The following is a 21,040-nucleotide window of genomic DNA, read 5'->3' as shown; positions in this document are numbered from 1 at the left end:
CATTGGTCCCTTAGAGGCTGAGACAGGAGAAATTATAATGGGGAAATAAGGAAATGGCAGAGACGTTAAACAAATATTTTGTATCCATTTTCACAGTAGAAGACACAAAAAGCATACCAAAAATAGTGGGGAACCAAGGGGCTAATGAGAGTGAGGAACTTAAAGTAATTAATATCAGTAGAGAAAAAGTGCTAGAGAAACTAACAGCTAAAAACTAAAAGCTGACAGATCCCCTGGACCTGATGGCCTACATCCTAGGGTTCTAAAAGAGGTGGCTGAAGAGATAGTGGATGCATTGGTTGTGATCTTCCAAATTTCTCTAGATTCTAGAATGGTCCCAGCAGATTGGAAGGTAGCAAATGTAACCCCACTATTCAAGAAAGGAGGGAGTAAGAAAACGGAGCTATAGGCCAGTTAGCCTGACATCAGTAGTCAGGAAAATTCTGGAATCCATTATTAAGGAAGTGGTAAGAGGGCACTTAGAAAATCATATATGATTAGGTAGAGTCAACATGATTTTTATGAAAGGGAAATCATGTTTGGCAAATTTATTAAAGTTTTTTTGAGGATGTAACTGGTAGGGCAACCAGTGGATGTAGTATATTTGGATTTCCAAAAGGCATTCGATAAGGTGCCACATAAAAGATTGTTATGCAAGATAAGAGCTCATGGGGTTGGGGTAATATATTAGCATGGATAGAGGATTGGTTAACAGACAGAAAACAGAGAGTAAGGATAAACGGGTCATTTTCAGGTTGGCAGGCTGTAACTAGTGGGGTGCCGCAAGGATCAGTGCTTGGGCCTCAGCTATTTACAATCTATATTAATGACTTAGATGAAGGGACCGAGTGAAGGGACGATACAAATCTAGGTGGGAAAGTAAGCTGTGAAGAGGTCACAGAGTTTGCAAAGGGATGAAGACAGGTTAAATGAGTGGGCACTAAGATGGCAGATGGAGTGTAATGTGGGGAAATGTGAGGTTATTCACTTTGGTAGGAAGAATAGAAAAACAGAATTTTTTTAAATGTTGGTGTTCAGAGAGATCTGGGTGTCCTCGTACAAGAAACACAGAAAGTTAGCATGCAGGTACTGCAAGCAATTAGGAAGGCAAATGGCATGGTGATCTTTATTGCAAGGGGGTTGGGGTACAAGAGTAAGGAAGTCTTGCTACAATTTACAGGGCTTTGGTGAGGCCAAACTGGAGTACTCTGCACAGTTTTGGTCTCCTTATCTAATGTAAGATATACTTGCCTTAGAAGCAGTGCAACAAAAGTTCACTAGATTGATTCCTGGATGAGAGAGTTGTCCTATGATGAGAATTTGAGTAGATTGGGCCTACACTCTCTGGAGCTTAGAAGAATGAGAGGTGATCTCATTGAAACATATAAGATTCTGAGGGGGCTTGACAGGGTAGATGCCGAGAGGTTGTTTCCCCTGGCTAGAGAGTTTAGAACTAGGGGGCATAGTCTCAGGATAAGAGGTCGGCCATTTAAGACTAAGATAAGGAGGAATGTCTTTACTCAGAGGGTTGTGAATCTTTGGAATTCTCTATCCCAAAGGACTGTGGAGGCTGAGTCATTGAGTATATTCAAGGCTGAGATGGATAGATTTTTGGACTCTAGGCAAATCAAGGGCTAAGGGGATCAGATGGGAAAGTTGAGTTGAGGTCGAAGATCAGCCATGATCTTATTGAATGGCACAGCAGGCTCAAGGGGCCGTGTGGCCTACTCCTGCTCCTATTTCTTATGTTCTTATGTTGCAACTGTTTAGAATTTACCATTCCCCCTTACCAATTGATTCTTTGCTCTCATCGGCTTAGTTACTGCCCTCCAAGATGGTCATGTCTTTGAGGTCATTACTGAGCTGGATGAAAATAACTCCTTTGACGAGACCAAGAGGACATTTTGCAATTTATTATCCAAGAGTACACATGCACCAGAAATGGAGATAGGCTTGGTATTTACCATATAGCTGGACAATGGTGTACACAGGTCAAATGCAGCTGTGGTTCATTTACAAAAGGGCTTTATACATGTGTTTTAGAAACTGTAAAAACTGCTACTGGTATTCTATTGAAGTTAAATGCTACTCACAGACCTTCGACTACTTTTACTGTACTGGGGAATTATTCACCTAAACCTTTATACAACACTGGTTAGGCCTCAGCTGGAGTACTGTGTTCAATTCTGGGCACCACACTTTAGGAAGGATGTCAAGGCCTTAGAGAGGGAGCAGAAGAGATTTACTAGAATGGTACCAGGGATGAGGGACTTCAATTATGCAAAGAGATTGGAGAAGCTGGGGTTGTTCTCTTTAGAACAGAGAAGGTTAAGGGGAGTTTTGATAGGTGTTCAAAATCATGACTGATTTTAATAGAGTAAATAAGGAGAAACTGTTTCCAGTGGCAGAAGGGTTGGTAACCAGAGGACACAGATTTAAGTTGATCAGCAAAAGAGCCAGAGGCAACATGAGGAAACATTTTTTTTTTAAACACAGCGAGTTGTAACGATCTGGAATGCACTGCCTGAAAGGGTGGTGGATGCAGATTCAATAATAACTTACAAATGGGAACTGGATAAATACTTGAAGGGAAAAACATATCAGGGCTATGGGGAAAGAGCAGGGAAGTGGTTCTAATTCGATAGATCTTTCAAAGAGACGGCACAGGCATGATGGGCCGAATGGCCTCCCCTTGTGCTGTACCTACTATGATGATATTTTCAGACTGCTAAAACTCTAGGGATCACATTTCTCTTCAGGGACTAATTTTGAATAGTTTCTCTATAAACTAGATCCGTTTTGTCTGATACTACAGAAGTAACTTTCTGAGGATGTACTGGTGGCAGGAAAACTTGGAAAATTGTCCCCCAATCAACCAACTAGGATGGACTCAGAATTTTTGCTGCTTTTCCCCGGTCAACTACTGCAGGCACATGGGAACAACACCACCTGCACGTTCCCCTCCAAGTCACACACCATCCCGACTTGGAAATATATCACCGTTCCCTCATCGTGGCTGGGTCAAAATCCTGGAACTCCCTTCCTAACAGCACTGTGGGAGAACCTTCTCCATACGGACTGAAGCGGTTCAAGAGGCGGCTCACCACCACCTTCTCAAGGGCAATTAGGGATGGGCAATAAATGCCGGCCTCGCCAGCAACGCCCACATCCCATGAACAAATAAAAAGAGGTATGTGAGATACTGTATGGTATAAAAATTGATAGAGGTATTAGAAAGGCTGGCTGTACTTAAATAGATAAGTCACCAGGTTCGGATGGGATGCATCCTAGGTTGCTGAAGGAAGTAAGTGAGGAAACTGTGGACGTACTGGCCACAATCTTTCAATCCTCCGTAGACACAGGGATGGTGCCGGAGGACTGGAGAGTTGCAAGTGTTACACCCTTGTTCAAAAAAGGATGTAATGATAAACCCAGCAACTACAGGCCAGTTAGTTTAACCTCGGTGGTGGGGAAGCTTTTAAAAACAATAATCTGGGACAAAATTAATAGTCACTTGGACAAGTGTAGATTAATAAGGGAAAGCCAGCAAGGATTTGTTAAAGGCAAAACGCGTTTGACTAACTTGATGGAGTTTTTTGATGAGATAACGGAGGGGGCTGATGAGGGCAATGTGGTTGATGTTGTCTATATGGAGTTCCAAAAGACGTTTGATAAAGTGTCACATAATAGGCTTGTCAATAAAATTGAAGCCTACAGAATAAAAGGGGCAGTGGCAACATGGATACAAAATTGGCTAAGTAATAGGAAACAGAGTGTAGTGGTGAATGGCTGTTTTTTTAGACTGGAGGGACGTGTAGAGTGGTGTTCCCCAGGGGTTGGTGCTGGGACCACTGCTTTTCTTGAAATATATTGATGACTTGGACTTGGGTGTAGGAACATAGGAACAGGAGTAGGCCATTCAGCCCCTTGTGCCTGCTTCGCCATTTGATAAGATCATGGCTGATCTGTGATCTAACTCCATATACCTGCCTTTGGCCCATATCCCTTAATACCTTTGGTTGCCAAAAAGCTATCTATCTCAGATTTAAATTTAGCAATTGAGCTAGTATCAATTGCTGTTTGTGGAAGAGAGTTCCAAACTTCTACCACCCTTTGTGTGTAGAAATGTTTTCTAATCTCATTCCTGAAAGGTCTGGCTCTAACTGACTGTGCCCCCTACTCCCTGAATCCCAACCAGCGGAAATAGTTTCTCTCTATCCACCCTATCCGTTCCCCTTAATATCTTATAAACTTCGATCAGATCACCCCTTAACGTTCGAAACTCCAGAGAATACAACCCCAATTTGTGTAATCTCTCCTCGTAACTTAACCCTTGAAGTCCGGGTATCATTCTAGTAAACCTATGCTGCACTCCCTCCAAGGCCAATATTTCCTTCCGAAGGTTCACTGCCCAGAACTGCACTCAGTACTCCAGTTGCGGTCTAACCAGGGTTTTGTATAGCTGCAGCATAACTTCTGGCCCCTTGTACTATAGTCCTCTAGATATAAAGGCCAGCAGTCCATTAGCCTTATTGATTATTTTCTGCACCTGTTCATGACACTTCAATGATCTATGTACCTGTACCCTTAAGTCCCTTTGGACATCCACTGTTTTTAAATTTTTACCATTTAGAAAGTACCCTGTTCTATCCTTTATTGATCTAAAGTGGATGACCTCACATTTGCCTACATTGAATTCCATTTGCCACAGTTTTGCCCATTCACCTAATCTATCAATATCCCTTTGTAATTTTATGTTTTCATCTATACTGCTTACAATGCCACCAATCTTTGTGTCATCGGCAAATTTAGATATGAGACTTTCTATGCCTTCATCTAAGTCGTTAATAAATATTGTGAATAATTGAGGCCCCAAGACAGATCCCTGCGGGACTCCACTAGTCACATCCTGCCAACGTGAGTACCTACCCATTATCCCTACTCTCTGTCGCCTTCCGCTCAGCCAACTTCCTAACCAAGTCCATACTTCTCCCTCAATTCCATGGGCTTCTATCTTAGCTAACAGTCTCTTATGTGGGACCTTATCAAATACCTTCAGGAAGTCCATATAAATAACATCCATTGACATTCCCCTGTCCACTACTTTAGTCACCTCTTCAAAAAATTCAATCAGGTTTGTCGGGCACGACCTACCTTTCACAAATCCATGCTGGCTCTCTCTGATTAACTGAAAATTCTTGAGGTGTTCAGTCACCCTATCCTTAATTATAGACTCCAGAATTTTCCCCACAACAGATGTTAGGCTAACTGGTCTATAATTCCCTGGTTTCCCTCTCTCTCCTTTCTTAAAAAGCGGAGTGACATGTGCAATTTTCCAATCTAGAGGGACAGTTCTTGAATCTAGAGAACTTTGAAAGATTATAGTTAGGGCATCTACAATGTGCTCACCTACTTCCTTTAAAACCCTGGGATGGAAACCATCTGGTCCTGGGGATTTGTCACTCTTTAGTGCTACTATTTTCTTCATTACTGTTGTACAGGGCACAATTTCAAAATCTGCAGATGACACAAAACTTGGAAGGGTAGTAAACAGTGAGGTGGATAGTGATAGACTTCAAGCGGAGATAGACAGGCTGGTGGAATGGGTGGACACGTGGCAGATGAAATTTAACGCAGAGAAGTGCGAAGTGATACATTTTGGTAGGAAGAATGAGGCGAGGCAGTATAAACTAAAAGGTACAACTCCAAAGTGGGTGCAGGAACCTGGCAGTATATATACACAGGTTGTTGAAGGTGGCAGGACAGGATGAGAAAGCGGTTAAGAAAGCATACGGGATCCTAGGCTTTATAAATAGAGGCACAGAGTACAAAAGCGAGGATGCTATGTTGAACAATTATAAACACTAGTTCGGCCACAATTAGAATATTGTGTCCAATTCTGGGCACCACGCTTTAGGAAGGATGTGAAGGCCTTAGAGAGGGTGCAGAAAAGATTTACTAGAATGGTTGCAGGGATGAGGGTCCTCAGTTACGTGGATAGGCTGGAAAAGCTGGGATTGTTCTCCTTAGAGCAGAGAATGTTGAGAGGAGATTTGATAGGGGTGTTCAAAATCACGAAGCGTCTAGACAAAGTAAATAAAGAAAAACTGTTCCCACTGGTGAAAGGGTCGCGAACCAGAGGACAAAAGGTGATTGGCAAAAGAACCAAAGGTGACATGAGGAAAAACTTTTTTTATGCAGCGAATGGTTAGGATCTGGAATGCACTGCCTGAAATGGTGGTGGAAGCAGGGTCAACTTTCAAAAAGGAATTAGATTGGTACCTGAAGGAGAAAAATTTGCAGGGCTACGGGGAAAGAGTGGGGGAGTGGGACTAGCTGGATTCCTCTTGCAGAGAATGGCCCGAATGACCTCCTTCTGTGCCATAACCATTCTATGATTCTAATGCTGTCTTCCTGCTCCTTCAGCTGCTTTTCCTTCTTTTGTCAAGGTTGCCTCTTGTGAATCATCTTTTCCAACCTTCTGCTTTCCTGGTTCAGTTGCTAGCTTTCCTAAAGAGACAACTGACCATTTGCCTCACTTTTCTTTTCCACTCTATTCTGTTCTACAACTATTACTTACATCAAGTTTTATCCTCACCACATTTGATCATTTGTTATCTGGGTCCTGATGGTATCTCTCCTATCATTTTCAAAATATGCACCTTTGAACATACCATGTCATTCTGATGTCTTATGCCATGTCTTCAGGCCCTCTTACTTCCAGAGCAAGAACAAATCAAGGCTTCTTCTTCATGATTAACTACCTCCTCAAATCCCTTTCTCTTCCCCTTCACCCTCACTTCCAATACCAAATATGAAGAGTTCATGGATCTCCTCAACTCTAAGATTGAGATCATCTATGTCGCTGACTCTTGTTGTTAGTTTCCTCCTCTTCCCCTAACCTCAAGTCCACCTTACCTTCAATCCCATCACTCTTCAGTTTTTCTTCCATTTTATCCCCTATCCTCTCCAAGCTCATCTATACTACGAGACCTACCTCCTGCTCCCTAGAAACCCCCCCCACTCAACTATCCCTCCTGGTTCCCTCGACCTCATTAATCATCCGTTTGCTCAGGGACCACCCTCTCAAAAATGTCATTATCACCAAGACAACAACAATTTGCATTTATATAATGCCTTTAATATAGAAAAGCATCCCAATGTGCTTCACAGAAGCACAAAATGGCGCCGAGACTAAGTAAAAGTTTGGCTATGAAGATATATGGCTTCACATTACTCAATACCTTGAATTTAAAATCCTTGATCCCATCTTCAAATCCCTTGATGACCTCACCCCACACTATCTCTGCAACTTCCTCAATACGTATCCCCCTACAGCTTTTAACCCTCCAAATTTGTGTAGATACCGAAGTATTAACCAAATTCAGATCATCTCATGTTAGAAGTTTGACTATTCTATAGGGATATGCATCAAATTGATAATACTGCAATAATTAATACAATTTATATTGTGTATTCAATTGATACAGTCATACTTTAAAGATGACAGACCAGGTGTACAAATTTTGAAAAAAACTATTCATGCTAATATTTCTACTGAAACTTGTAATCCTAGCTTCCTCCAGCGCTATCCAAAAGGTATGTAATAATAGCACCAGTAAAGAGTTTCTGCTTCTGGAAAGTCTGTGAAGCGTAACATACATTCTAACCTGTGAGTTAAATACAACAAACAGTAAACATCATATTATAATCACAGCATAAATCTAAACTTGCTAGAATGGTATAGTATGGTATAGTAAGGCAAAAATATTTCATGGTACTTTCTTTTCACTTGTCCAAAAAGGACATACAGAAACTGAAGCACTAAATATATTTCCGTTACATTGTATTAGCTTTACAAATAATAATTCCTCTTTTCACTTACCCAAATATACTGTTTTTTGGATTGCTCTCCTATGGTAGTCAGTCATCTAATTTGGATAGGATAATTTCAGGCAAGTCAAATCCCATTTTTCTTCCATAAATCCTCCTTATTCAATAAATGTAATTTGAAGAAAGAGTATTGGACATCTGCTCTTCTACAACATTCTTCACTTACCGGTCTAGGTGGGACATGACTGTTTTGGAGATGTCAGCCCCAGCCTCCTGTAGTATTCGGATGATCTGGAAAGGTGAGTCACTATTTCTGCCTGGGTGAATGATGACAGGGCAGCCAAGCTGTGCCTGTGCCTGAGCTGTGGCTTGAAGAACTTTTTTCTCACTCTCCATCATTGGCCACGAGCAGCCAATTTCTCCAATCACTCCACATTTGATGTCAGTTCCATCAGCTCCATGGAGAACTTCATTCACTAGAATATCTGTTAACTACAACAAACCAAACCTGGTGGTATAATTAAGCCATCAGCCCACAACAATTTATTCTGTTAAAAATAGCGCTCATGACAAAGATAACTCTTTTAGGTTGCTCAGTGATTTCAACCTACACCCAAATTGCCCCATCTGCTCTCCTCGATTGTTCTGCTCTCATGTTGTTGATCAATCTCACCCATATCCATGCCCAGCCCCTCCCTCAATCCTGCTATTACACATGCCCTCACCACTTCAAGGTTTCTAACACTTGACAAGGCCATCTCCAACCACTTCCTCATTCCCTTCGCTATCTATATCCTCCTGTCTACCCCAATCCCTCCACTACCAGCCTCTGCCCTCACCCTCATCTCTGAGCCCCACCTGCTACAATGCTGTTATCTCATTGATCTACTCAGTGACTCTCAACCTGCTACAATGCCACTGCTTTATTGACCTACTCAGCAGCTTCCTGTCTCCTCTTTCAGTAACCTCATCACCACCAGAACTCCCCGAAATCTCCCACCTCTGCCACTTCCCACCTTCATATACTCAAATCCAAGGGCTACAGGCATGTGGTGCATGACCAGCCTGGTCAATGACCACCGGATCTGGCTCGATCACCTGGAAAAATAGTGCCTCTCTGCGTCAAATCACCTCATTACTCCAGCATCATTCTGGAATGCAAGGGAAATCTCAAACTTCATTCTCCATTAGAAACCATCTCCTCCAAGCTCACCATCATGCTCTCACTGTCCTCACATCTGACACTAGCCTCCTCCAGCAACTCCCAGCTCACCCCCACACCAGCTTCAAATGCAGCTAACTATAGCTTCATCTCTTCCACAAGACCCACCTCCTGATTCTTTGACCCCTCCTCAGCCCAATGCTCACACACATCGTCAGCTGCTCCCTCTCCTCAGGAAATGTTTCCTTCCGCCTTTCAAAACTGCCATAGTTTCCATACTTCTTCAAAAGCCTATCCTAACTGCTCAAACTACTGCCACATCTTCAACCTCTCTACTCTCTAAAATTCTGATCTGTGTTATTGCCAGCCAACTCTGTGGCTAGCCCCCTCACCACGCCTTGCTTGCAACCAACCCACATCATTGAGACCCCCATGGTCAAAGTCACCAACAACATTCTGTGATTGTGATGTGTTATTATTCTTCATCCTCCTTGACATTTCTGTTGCCTTCAACATGGTCAACTACACCATCAACCTCCACTGTCTCTTCTCCATGGTTCACGTCCTTGGCACTGTCCTCACATGGTTCTGATCCTACATTTTACTGCTGTTTGTAGGACAATCTTGCTGTGTGCAAATTGGTTGCTGTGTTTGCCTACAAAACAGTTAAGATACGTCAAATGTAACTCATTGGCTATGAAGTGCTTTGGTACATCCTGGGGATGTGCTATATAAATACAAGTTCTTTCTTTACTTGTCTAATGTAACTAGCATACCACCTGCAATGGCTTATCCCGTGCCTGTAAGGTTACCCATGGTGTGCCACAAAATGCTGCCCTCGGCCCCTTTCTATTCCTCATTGATGTTGTCCCTCATTGACATTATCCATAAGTATATCATCTCAGCCCCAGGACATTGCTGCAGGAGTTCCTCAGGGCAGTGTCCTTGGCCCAAACATCTTCAGCTGCTTCATCAATGACCTTCCCTCCATCATAACGTCAGAAATGGGGATGTTCGCTGATGATTGCACAGTGTTCAGTTCCATTCGCAACCCCTCAGATAATGAAGCAGTCCATGCCTGCATGTAGCAAGACCTGGATGACATCCAGGCTTGGGCTGATAAGTGGCAAGTAACATTTGCGCCAGACAAGTGCCAGGCAATGACCATCTCCAACAAGAGAATCTAACCACCTCCCCATGACATTCAACGGCATTACCATCGGCGAATCCTCCACCATCAACATCCTGGGGATCACCATTGACCAGAAAATTAACAGGACCAGCCACATAAATACTGTGGCCATAAGAGCAGGTCAGAGGCTGGGTATTCTGCGGCAAGTGACTCACCTCCTGACTCCCCAAAGCCTTTCCACCATCTACATGGCACAAGTCAGGAGTGTGATGGAATACTATCCACTTGCCTGGATGAGTGCAGCTCCAACAACACTCAAGAAGCTCAACACCATCCAGGACAAAGCAGCCCGCTTGATTGGTACCCCATCCACCACCCTAAACAGTCACTCTCTCCACCACCAGCGCACTGCGGCTGCAGTGTGTACCATGCATAGGATGCACTGCAGCAACTCGCCAAGGCTTCTTCGACAGCACCTCCCAAACCCGCGACCTCTACCACATAGAAGGACAAGGGCAGCAGGCACATGGGAACACCACCACTTGCACGTTCCCCTCCAAATCACACACCATCCCAACGTGCAAATATATCGCTGTTCCTTCGTCGTCGTTGGGTCAAAATCCTGGAACTCCCTACCTAAAAGCACTGTGGGAGAACCTTCACCACACGGACTGCAGTGATTCAAGGCGGCGGCTCACCACCACCTTCTCAAGGACAATTAGGGATGGGCAATAAATGCTGGCCTTGCCAGTGACGCCCACATCCCATGAACGAATAAAAAAAATGGTCAGTTTTCATGTGTACATCTTCAATACCTGACATTTCCTTGCCATTGCACCCTCGATACTTCAACTTTCACTATGCTGTTGCTGATCTAAAGACTTGCTATGGATAAACCAGAATTTCTTGCAACTCAACAATGGAAAGCCATCCTGTTTGGCCTCTACCAGAAACGCCATATCTTGACCTGATTCCATCATCTTCCTGAATACCCATTCAAGCTCAACACAACTGTGCACAATCTTGGTGTCCTACTCGACTCCAAGCCAAGCTTCAAAAACCATATCCTGTCTATCACCAAGACCACCTACTTCCACTTGATGAAACATTACCTCGCTCTAACTTTATCTCATCCCAAATGCAGTTGAAACCTTCATCCACATCTTTAACAACTACAGGCTTGAAGTTTTTAATATCCTCATTAGCCTCTCAAGCTCCACCCCACAAACTCCAATTCCTCCAGAGTTTGTTGTCCACATTCTATTCTACACAAACCTTGCTCATATGTTCCCTTGATCCTTGCCGGATTCCATTGGTTTTCCGTCCCTCAGTGCAGCAATTTTACAATATTCATGCTCAGCTGCAAGTTCTCCTCCAGGACCATGTACTTGCCTGCAACCTACACTTTCCCTCCTCTGCTCTACCATTGTTGGCAGAGACTGCAACCAACTTGCCCCAGTAATCTGTGGGGAAAAAACCCTTCACTTTGCTACATCTCTACTTAAAAAGGCCATGTCTTCTCAGCTTCATCATATTAGGCAACCAAAATGGGTTACTGGACAGCTACATCATTAAAATATATCTTCAGGGCTTGTTATGTGCCAAGGTTTTTCTCAACCCCATTCTAAAAGTACAATTACGTGCCTGTGCTGACCTTTACTTCAGCAGGATAAACAAAACAATCTCAAGGTGGTGACTGAATTCTTACCAGCAACAACATCCAGACACTATCATCTGTGAAGCATAATGCTTACTCACTGAAATGCTTTCCTAGAGCAATAGTAAACTGATAGGGGTGAGGGGCAAGGGATGGGATAACAAAACACTATCTGTGAATGCACACACACATGGCACTACACTAATGATTTCAGCAGCTACAGGTACATGAAGACAGTTATATTACCCTCCCCATTGCAGGGCTTCTGCAGTTACGTGATGGCATTGCTCCACTTCAACCAATAACACTTCAATGTCACTAATCTTCAATGGTTCTCGATGTAACTATGATTTAGCTTAACTGACCTGGAGAAGTTACTGAGCCCAATAGGACAAGGAGGCTGAATTAAAATCCCTTGATAATCAGTGTACTTCTATGCCCTAGTCATTTCAATTCTGTAGGTTAGTTTAATTTCACATGAGCAGAACATTAAGATTTTACATTATGAAAATACACAGTTGGAATGATTGTGCTCTGTGAGGAATTTAACTGGTTAAATTATCTATTCAGCTCAATTTTATGACTGCTTATTTTCTTAGCATTTTCACAACCATTTGTTGTATGTAAAACTATTTTGTTCATTCCAACCAATTTCATATTATGGGATTCAGGACTAAGTGCACCCTTCAGAAATGTTCATCAATATTTTGAAAACTCTCTTTACTGCGTTTAGTACAAACAATAAAATCTGATGATTCAATGTGACTATTATAAGGGGCCGATTTTCACTTTTAGCAGGGGTGGAAAACTGGAAGTAGCGGATTGGCTGCCTGTTACACACCCCGCCCGATCCGCTCCCGCCAGTTTTCAAGCCCGGTGAAAGTGAAAACCGCCCCCAACGGAAAGGAAAATAGGGCAGGCTCTATTACGGGTGGCTGATCTGGTACTGCCAATTTTGCCCCCCGCTGAAAGTGAAAATGACCTCCTATGAGTTGCATGACGCTTTGAAATATAAACAATGCCCTTCCAACTTATTTGCCATGCAACTGTATTTTACCAAAATGACAGCTGAATGATTCATTAACCAATAAATCCTTAGTCAGTGATGGGGCAATCAGTTATCAGTCTGGCATCTAAATGATTTACTAATAATAGGCAATTTTTAAAAACAGAAAACGCATATAATGGTTTTAATATTTATACCCTATTAAGTGAGTTTCTAGGTTGGCTAAGGATTACTATGGAAAATACCAAAGGAAACATTCAATGAAGCATGCCCAAGATGTAGTCATATGCTAGAACTAGTTAACCTTTCACTGATTTTCTTTATATTTATGGTGGATCAAGTGCAGCAGTGTGGTCAGTTGAACTATATTTTTTTTCTGCAGGATGTAATTACCTGTCTGTAACGGTATATGTCACATTCAGAAGAGGCATATAATGCTAACAAAATAAAAGGCAATTATTTACCAATACTGCTTTCATACTACAAGTACTAGACACACACTGGGATCAACACTGTGTTCCATGTTAGAGTGCAAATAACAGACTAATGGAGAAATTGTGGCTTTATTTGTGAAATATATAAATTTAGTCTTCTGAAAAGATTTATTAATTAAGTGGCACATCTATGAGATCCATAGAGTTATGAAAGTGAAGGAGGAAGAAAGCTATTAGTGTTATGTGTTTAGTCTTTAAAAGATACTTCTCTAGTGCCCAACACCAAAAGCGAGTCCTCAGTCCTTATGAACCACAGTGTAATTTTATCTGGCAACATAACGTTGCATGGGGGGTCTTGATACTGTAATAGCTTACTCAATTGACATGAACACGCTCAAGTTCTCCTAATTTTGGATAATGGAACAATAAACACTCTACCAGACTGTGCTGCCTAGGCCATAAACTATGGGGGATAATTTTCACTTTCAGCGGGAGGATGGAAAACTGGCGGTAGACTTCAATGGAAAGGAAAATTGGGCGGGTCTATAAGCGGCGATCGATCCGCTACTTCTAGTTTTCCAACCCTGCTGAAAGCGAAAACCAGCCCCTATGAAACAAGTCTATTAAAAGTAAAGATTAAAAGCAGCAAAAATTCACTAAGACAGATTTCACTCACTTACAGAATTTCCAACTCATGTCCCTTCAAGTACAAAATATATTTAAAAATGTAGTACTAAACCAGCATTTACAATCTAAAATTTGAATGCAAGGTTTTATCTAACATATCAACCCTACAAAGGCTGCAGTACAGTAGTATGAAAAGAACGGATGAACTAGGAAAGGCTGTCACCTTTATACTACAGAATCAATATCCTCTGGTTACCAAGCTCCGAGCTGTCAATTGGACTTCAAAAGGAACAGGGCCTTCAGAAGCCTGACTAGCTATCAATGTGACGAGTGGACCATCAGCCAGATAAAATGGATTGTTGACTATACTGATAATTATCGAGAAGTACTTCTAACGAGATCAACAATATTGGTTTTGCAATTAAAAAGTATTAACATATCAAGGCCAACTAGAGTCCTGGTAGCCATCTACAGCAGGATAGTCATTGGAACTGGTTTTCCTCAACGCAATTTCTAGCTACACCCAAAAAAAATGTAGATTCTACCTCAAACAGTAACACAAATTCAGCGACTAGTCATTCATTTTATGTATTACCTCTTGAATAAATAGCTAACCTGAATAACTAAACATTTTGTGTACATATAATGCTAGTTAGTTATGTGAATGCATATAAGCTAGTTATAGCTCGTACATGCATGACTGACATAAACCCAGTTTCTGCACACCTCCTCTGTCAACTTTTAAACTTAATTTCTTCGTTTCTTAGACCAAATTAATGATTACAGGTGTTAAACACACAACTGCACAAATAACTTCCAAGTTACATCAACAGTTAAATATTTACAGATACATGCAAATTTCCTATAGCATTGCCCATGGATATCTAGAGCACGGTTGTGATTGTGTAATTGCTAACCTAGCTTATCCTTTTTAAGGCCACTTGTCTTAATAGAAAATCCAGGTAACTGTAGCTATTTAGAAATTGCTGATATTGCATAACTAATGGTAAATGTCAGGCTCCAGGTCAATCACTGGTTTCCTTTTTAGAAAAAAAAATGTTTTATATCTGTATCAAAGTGTGCCAAACACAAACCAGACACAAGACTTTTTAATATTAAAAAACAGAAAATCAGTGGCATTGCTTATGGTAAATAAGATGATTTTCTGTTTTATACCAGAATAGCATTGTTATATCATGTAATGCACAACTTACTACCTTGCTGCAAAGGTGAAGCAATATTCCTTTAAGGTTACAGTCTAATTGCTGTTAAGCAAACAGATGATGAAGTTAAGAAGGAAACAAAGAACTTGCATTTATATAGCACCTTCCACATCCTAGGGATATCCCACAGTGTTTCACAGCCAATGAAGTACTTCTGACATGTAATCACTTTTGTAATGTAGGTAAAGTTAGAGTTGAAATGTTCTTTAGGTTGCAGGTCAGAATCCTGGCTTTATTTTGTGATTGGTAAGATCAGTCAGAGGTTACAGGCCTTCTGACTCCTGTGTCAATTAAGGTATTTTCAATTGCAGTGAGACTTATTTTCTACATTCCAAGTGACTTAATACTTTTTTTTATATAAAGTTTGACAGAAATTTCCGTGCAACCCTTGAAGTGTGATGGACACATAATGTATGCTTATGGTAAGTCAGATGTGTTTATAAGGACCAGGTTAAACCATGTACTGCACGATGTTTTAAAGTGCATCTCTTTCAGGCAAGAAAGCCTAATAGCTATTAACTAAACACTGTGTATTGTCACAGTTTAATTTCTCTTGAGGCTTAAGGTCACAACCCTAGCTTTATTTCCTTTTTAAAAAAAAAGTGACTAGTAAACTCATTCAGAGGTTAGTCATTCTGGCTCCTATGTCAAATGCTTGCTTTTAATTTTAGGTGTAAATTGATAAATTCATTTGAGGCTCATTATCCCATTCAGAAATTGGAATGATTCTAGCTCCAGTATCCTTTAGTTCTTTTGAAGCATGACACAGAAATGTGAGTATCATGAAATGTATACTAATTAAATAAAATTTATACACACAAATACACACATTCCATTGCATTTCTCCTGATAATTTGGAGGCTGTGTTGTTTTATTCTAAAAGGACAGGAGCATTATACCATGTAAGACACAATGTATTATTCTGCTGCTACATGGCTTGTCCCTTTAACTCCACAAGGTACATTTTCTATAACATTCCAAGGTCCATTAGAAATTAAGTGGTCTTGAGATACTCTGACTCGTGAGGTCAACAACGTATCGTCTGTTGCTGGAGAGGTTACTCTGCAGGCTTGAAATTACTGAATTGCTTTTTAAAAAAAATACTTAAGTTGCACAAAATTACATGTCTGATAATATTTTATCTATTGCTGACAATATGTAATCCATTTATTTCAAGTTCTACTGGGACAAATGGAATGGTTTTCACAGCTCGTTTGTGTTGATTTTCAAGATCAGCATGTTTTGGTTATTGACTATATGGCTTGAGTGAATCAGTACAGTGTTGAAGTAATGATAAAATGGATGGAAGGCAAAAAAGAAAGGCACTAGCATGATTAACACCCACCCACCCCCTAAGTGAAATAGGTCCAGTAATACTAAAAATCTGCTCTGGGTCAAAAACTCATCGCCAGCATGTTTTAATAAAACAAATCCATTGGAGAAAGAATACTTCAAGATCACCCATTTGGTGTTCTTCTGGTATCACCCCCCCCCCCCCCTTTACAGTGGTACAGGTTCACTTATCACATCAATCGCAATTGGTGAAAAGCAAGGGGCTTATTCAATTTAATCCATCACAATATTGTGTCCTTGTCTATCCATGGCCCTGATTTCACCCCAGTTATGTGCACTTACCTTCTCCACGGTCATGTTCCGCGTTTCAGGTGAATGAGTTTCACCCACGTAGAATCCTGCCCCTGAAATGACATGGACCCCCGTCTCTTGAGAAAAACGCCTGAGGGTCTTCACATCTCGGCAGATCCCAGCAGTTGTGTTTTCCACGATAGTTCCACCACCCACTTTCTTAAAATGCAGCAGCTCCTCCTTTACCGCCTCGGTCTCCTCGCTCAACAAGAGGTTGCCTTTGTGAGAATATGGGTTTTGTTTGAGCCAGTACAAGTTGTTCATGGCTATCGGCATTTCAGAGCACGCTTCTTGGCTGAGTGGTGGTGGCGAGTAACAGAAAGCAAAAGACATTGTCAAGTGCTCGTGGGTCAGGGTGCGGCCCAACTGACTGGGATCGATCAGACCCAGCACAGTCTGAACTTTCCCACTCAACTCTGGCATTTTCTTGAGGCACACCTGGAAACTAAGAGCAAACAGTCGATTAGTTGTGGCTTGTTTGCAAGCCCGCGTATACTTTAATGAGAAAGGTTGTCCTGAACACTACACTTAACAGGAATTAGCATTTTCAAATAGTTGAAAGTCATAGCAGGACACAGGTCGGATGTAATATAATGTAACGCGAACACAGCATTTATCGTCCGCCAGCTTTAGTAACCTTTGCACGCAAGAGATTTTTTTTAAAAACGTGATAATATCCCACAGTATCAACAACTCTTATAATAGCTTCTTGTCTTTCTATAAAGGGAAAGTGCAAACAAGTAATTCTTTTTTAGTTCAGCAGAATACCTTCACTATTTCTGCTCACTTAGCACTTTAAAATGAACTAAGTAACATAACTGCAACAATCAGTCTAAATACAGTAGATCTATGACTCCATACACTGTCGGTACAGCGGTTGCACGAATCGAGTCCCAGTCCGCCTGTCACTCACCAGCCCGGGTGCTCCAGGTCCAGTCCGGTCCGCCTGTCACTCACCAGCCCGGGTGCTCCAGGTCCAGTCCGGTCCGCCTGTCACTCACCAGCCCGGGTGCTCCAGGTCCAGTCCGGTCCGCCTGTCACTCACCAGCCCGGGTGCTCCAGGTCCAGTCCGGTCCGCCTGTCACTCACCAGCCCGGGTGATCCAGGTCCAGTCCGGTCCGCCTGTCACTCACCAGCCCGGGTGATCCAGGTCCAGTCCGGTCCGCCTGTCACTCACCAGCCCGGGTGCTCCAGGTCCAGTCCGGTCCGCCTGTCACTCACCAGCCCGGGTGCTCCAGGTCCAGTCCGGTCCGCCTGTCACTCACCAGCCCGGGTGATCCAGGTCCAGTCCGGTCCGCCTGTCACTCACCAGCCCGGGTGATCCAGGTCCAGTCCGGTCCGCCTGTCACTCACCAGCCCGGGTGATCCAGGTCCAGTCCGGTCCGCCTGTCACTCACCAGCCCGGGTGATCCAGGTCCAGTCCGGTCCGCCTGTCACTCACCAGCCCGGGTGATCCAGGTCCAGTCCGGTCCGCCTGTCACTCACCAGCCCGGGTGATCCAGGTCCAGTCCGGTCCGCCTGTCACTCACCAGCCCGGGTGATCCAGGTCCAGTCCGGTCCGCCTGTCACTCACCAGCCCGGGTGATCCAGGTCCAGTCCGGTCCGCCTGTCACTCACCAGCCCGGGTGATCCAGGTCCAGTCCGGTCCGCCTGTCACTCACCAGCCCGGCTGTTCTTCCGCGATCCGTGCCTTGCACACTCTCGCGAGGCTCTTACTGCACTTTGCCCCTTTCACTTAACAGACGTCAGGTTTCACACCATCTCAATCAGGAGCGAGTGGACCAGTTAATAAAATATATCGGTAGTGTGTGTGTCTGTAGGTGTATTCAGTGTGATATTGTGCACGTGAAGTAAATTATAGATATAGAGCAGATTCAGAGGACTAATTTAAAGCTGGAATGTTAGGGTGACCTCCCTTACTGAAAGCCATGGCAGTTTTTCTTACATGTAAAAAGCATCATGTGGTACTGTTCCCCTTTGCCCTTACTGTATGCAGTAAGTTGTTCCTACATTTCCATGTTCTTGTCTGGAGCTCATTGTCAAATTATCACAGAAAGAAGGAAAGAAACATGACATATAACAATAACTCGGGCCACCCACCAGAAACAGGGCTGGGCTCCAGATTGAGATGGTGCAAAACCTGACGAGCGTTAAGCAAAGTTAAAATAGCAGTGGTGAACTTACCGCCCTGTTACCGTGCCGATGTATTTGTTGGGGCCATTATCTGCATGGCCCTGGTACCGCCTGAATCGTGTGGGAATCTCATTACTGTATGCAAATCGGGGTCTTATGATGTATATAGGGCCCGAAGCATTTTCGAGGTCCACGCCCCACAAGCTCTACGATCGCAACACCTCCCCCCCTCCGGATCTACCTTCCTGCCGGCCGAATCGGCCTCTGGGTTGCCTGATATTGCATCAGTCTGGAGCCTGCGAGCTGCAACAGGACACCCATTTGGGATGTGCAGTTCACTGGCTGCATGATACTGAGGCCCAGTCCTTGAAATTGACTGTTGGCCTGCTGCCCAAGAGTTAAAATCTACCCTATGGTTTTTTTTTTGCTTTGTTAGTAAACTCATAAGGACTCTGAAACTATCAGCTCAATCCATTACAGTACCATTTCAGGAAAATGAAATAATTGATGAAAACAATGAAGATGTGATGGTGAGGCCGGTTACCATTAATGTTTGAAGAGGTGCAAAACAAAATTACTGTTAGAAATGTGAACATCTCTATACCAATAGTATTTTTGTCTAATTTTAGGAAGCATTGGGAACGTTAGGATAACATATGAAATAAATAGAAGTTCCAAAACCAAGACAGGCCATTCAGTGTCGTGTCAGTGTTTACCCTCCATGTGAGCAAATAATCCTATTCACATTTATGCATCCCGTTCTCATATCTCTTTATCCTCTTTTCCTTCATCCAGCTATCCAATCTAATCTTGAATGTTGACTTACCTCAAACACTAATCCTGAAAGTGAATGTCACAGCTTCACAACTCTGTATGTAAATAAGTTTCTCTTGCCCTCTGTTCTAAATCTTTTACATTTAATCTTGTTTCTATGGCCCCTCTTAATTAACCCTTTAACTACTGGAATCAGTCACCTTCTATCTGCCCTGCCCCATCCTTTCATAATTTTAATGATGTGGAGATGCCGGTGATGGACTGGGGTTGAAAATTGTAAACAATTTTACAACACCAAGTTATAGTTCAACGATTTTATTTGAAATTTACAAGCTTTCGGAGGCTTCCTCCTTCCTCAGGTAAATGTCAGGAACTCCTCAAAGCCTACGCATTTATAAATCACAGAACAATACATGGTGATTACAGATAGTCTTTGCAACTGCTCGTTGCCAAGGCAATCACAGTGTTCAGACAGAGAGGTGTTACCTACAGAGCCCCCGAATATACAGTCAACAAAAAAAAACAAGCAGAAAAAAAAACAGAGAGACCAGGGCAGAAACATCCGGAAGGCAGAGAAAGCCAGCAAATGACCCGTTATATTAAAAACAGATAGCTTTTGTTCGCTGGTGAGGTTACGTGTAGCGTGACATGAACCCAAGATCCCGGTTGAGGCCGTCCTCATGGGTGCGGAACTTGGCTATCAATTTCTGCTCGACGATTTTGCGTTGTCGTGTGTCTCGAAGGCCGCCTTGGAGTACGCTTACCCGAAGGTCGGTGGCTGAATGTCCCTGACTGCTGAAGTGTTCCCCGACTGGGAGGGAACCCTCCTGTCTGGCGATTGTTGCGCGGTGTCCGTTCATCCGTTGTCGCAGCGTCTGCATGGTCTCGCCAGTGTACCATGCTCTGGGGCATCCTTTCCTGCAACGTATGAGGTAGACAACGTTGGCCGAGTCACAGGAGTATGAACCATGCACCTGGTGGGTGGTGTCCTCTCGTGTGATGGTGGTATCTGTGTCGATGATCTGGCATGTCTTGCAGAGGTTACCGTGGCAGGTCTTGCAGAGGTTACCTACAACTCATCCGCTTCATCCTGGATCACAATGTCTTCACCTTCGATAACCAGTTCTTTACCCAAACACACGGAACAGCCATGGGGACCAAATTCGCACCACAATACACCAACATTTTCATGCACAAGTTCGAGCAGGACTTCTTCACTGCACAGGACCTCCAACCAACGCTATACACCAGATACATCGACGACATTTTCTTTCTATGGACCCACGGCGAAGAATCACTAAAGAGACTATACGATAACATCAATAAGTTCCATCCCACCATCAAGCTCACCATGGACTACTCCTCAGAATCAGTTTCTTTCTTGGACACACGAATCTCCATCAAAGACGGGCACC

General features: G+C 43.0%; 1 protein-coding gene across 4 annotated transcripts in view; it reads right to left on the bottom strand.

Moving 5' to 3' along the window:
* Nucleotides 1-18,486, bottom strand: part of pter (phosphotriesterase related) — a 32,843-nt gene extending 14,357 nt beyond the window's left edge. The window contains exons 1-3 of one of the 4 annotated variants that reach the window (XM_068007066.1): nt 18,380-18,486; nt 16,710-17,163; nt 8,060-8,325 (exon numbers count right to left, since the gene is read on the bottom strand). In XM_068007066.1, the coding sequence (XP_067863167.1) occupies nt 8,060-8,325; nt 16,710-17,141 (698 nt within the window). In that variant the 5' untranslated portion in view covers nt 17,142-17,163; nt 18,380-18,486. Of the gene's footprint in view, nt 1-8,059; nt 8,326-16,709; nt 17,164-17,631; nt 17,736-17,807; nt 17,885-18,335 lie in introns of those variants that run through there. The other 3 variants (XM_068007068.1, XM_068007065.1, XM_068007067.1) reach the window with 3 other exon arrangements.
* Between the last annotated feature and the right edge of the window lie 2,554 nt (nt 18,487-21,040).

The sequence above is a fragment of the Heptranchias perlo genome, chromosome 2, assembly GCF_035084215.1.
Source record: "Heptranchias perlo isolate sHepPer1 chromosome 2, sHepPer1.hap1, whole genome shotgun sequence".
Lineage (NCBI taxonomy): Eukaryota > Metazoa > Chordata > Chondrichthyes > Hexanchiformes > Hexanchidae > Heptranchias > Heptranchias perlo.
Note: the sequence above shows the minus strand (reverse complement) of the source record. Positions and strands in the feature narration are given on the sequence as shown.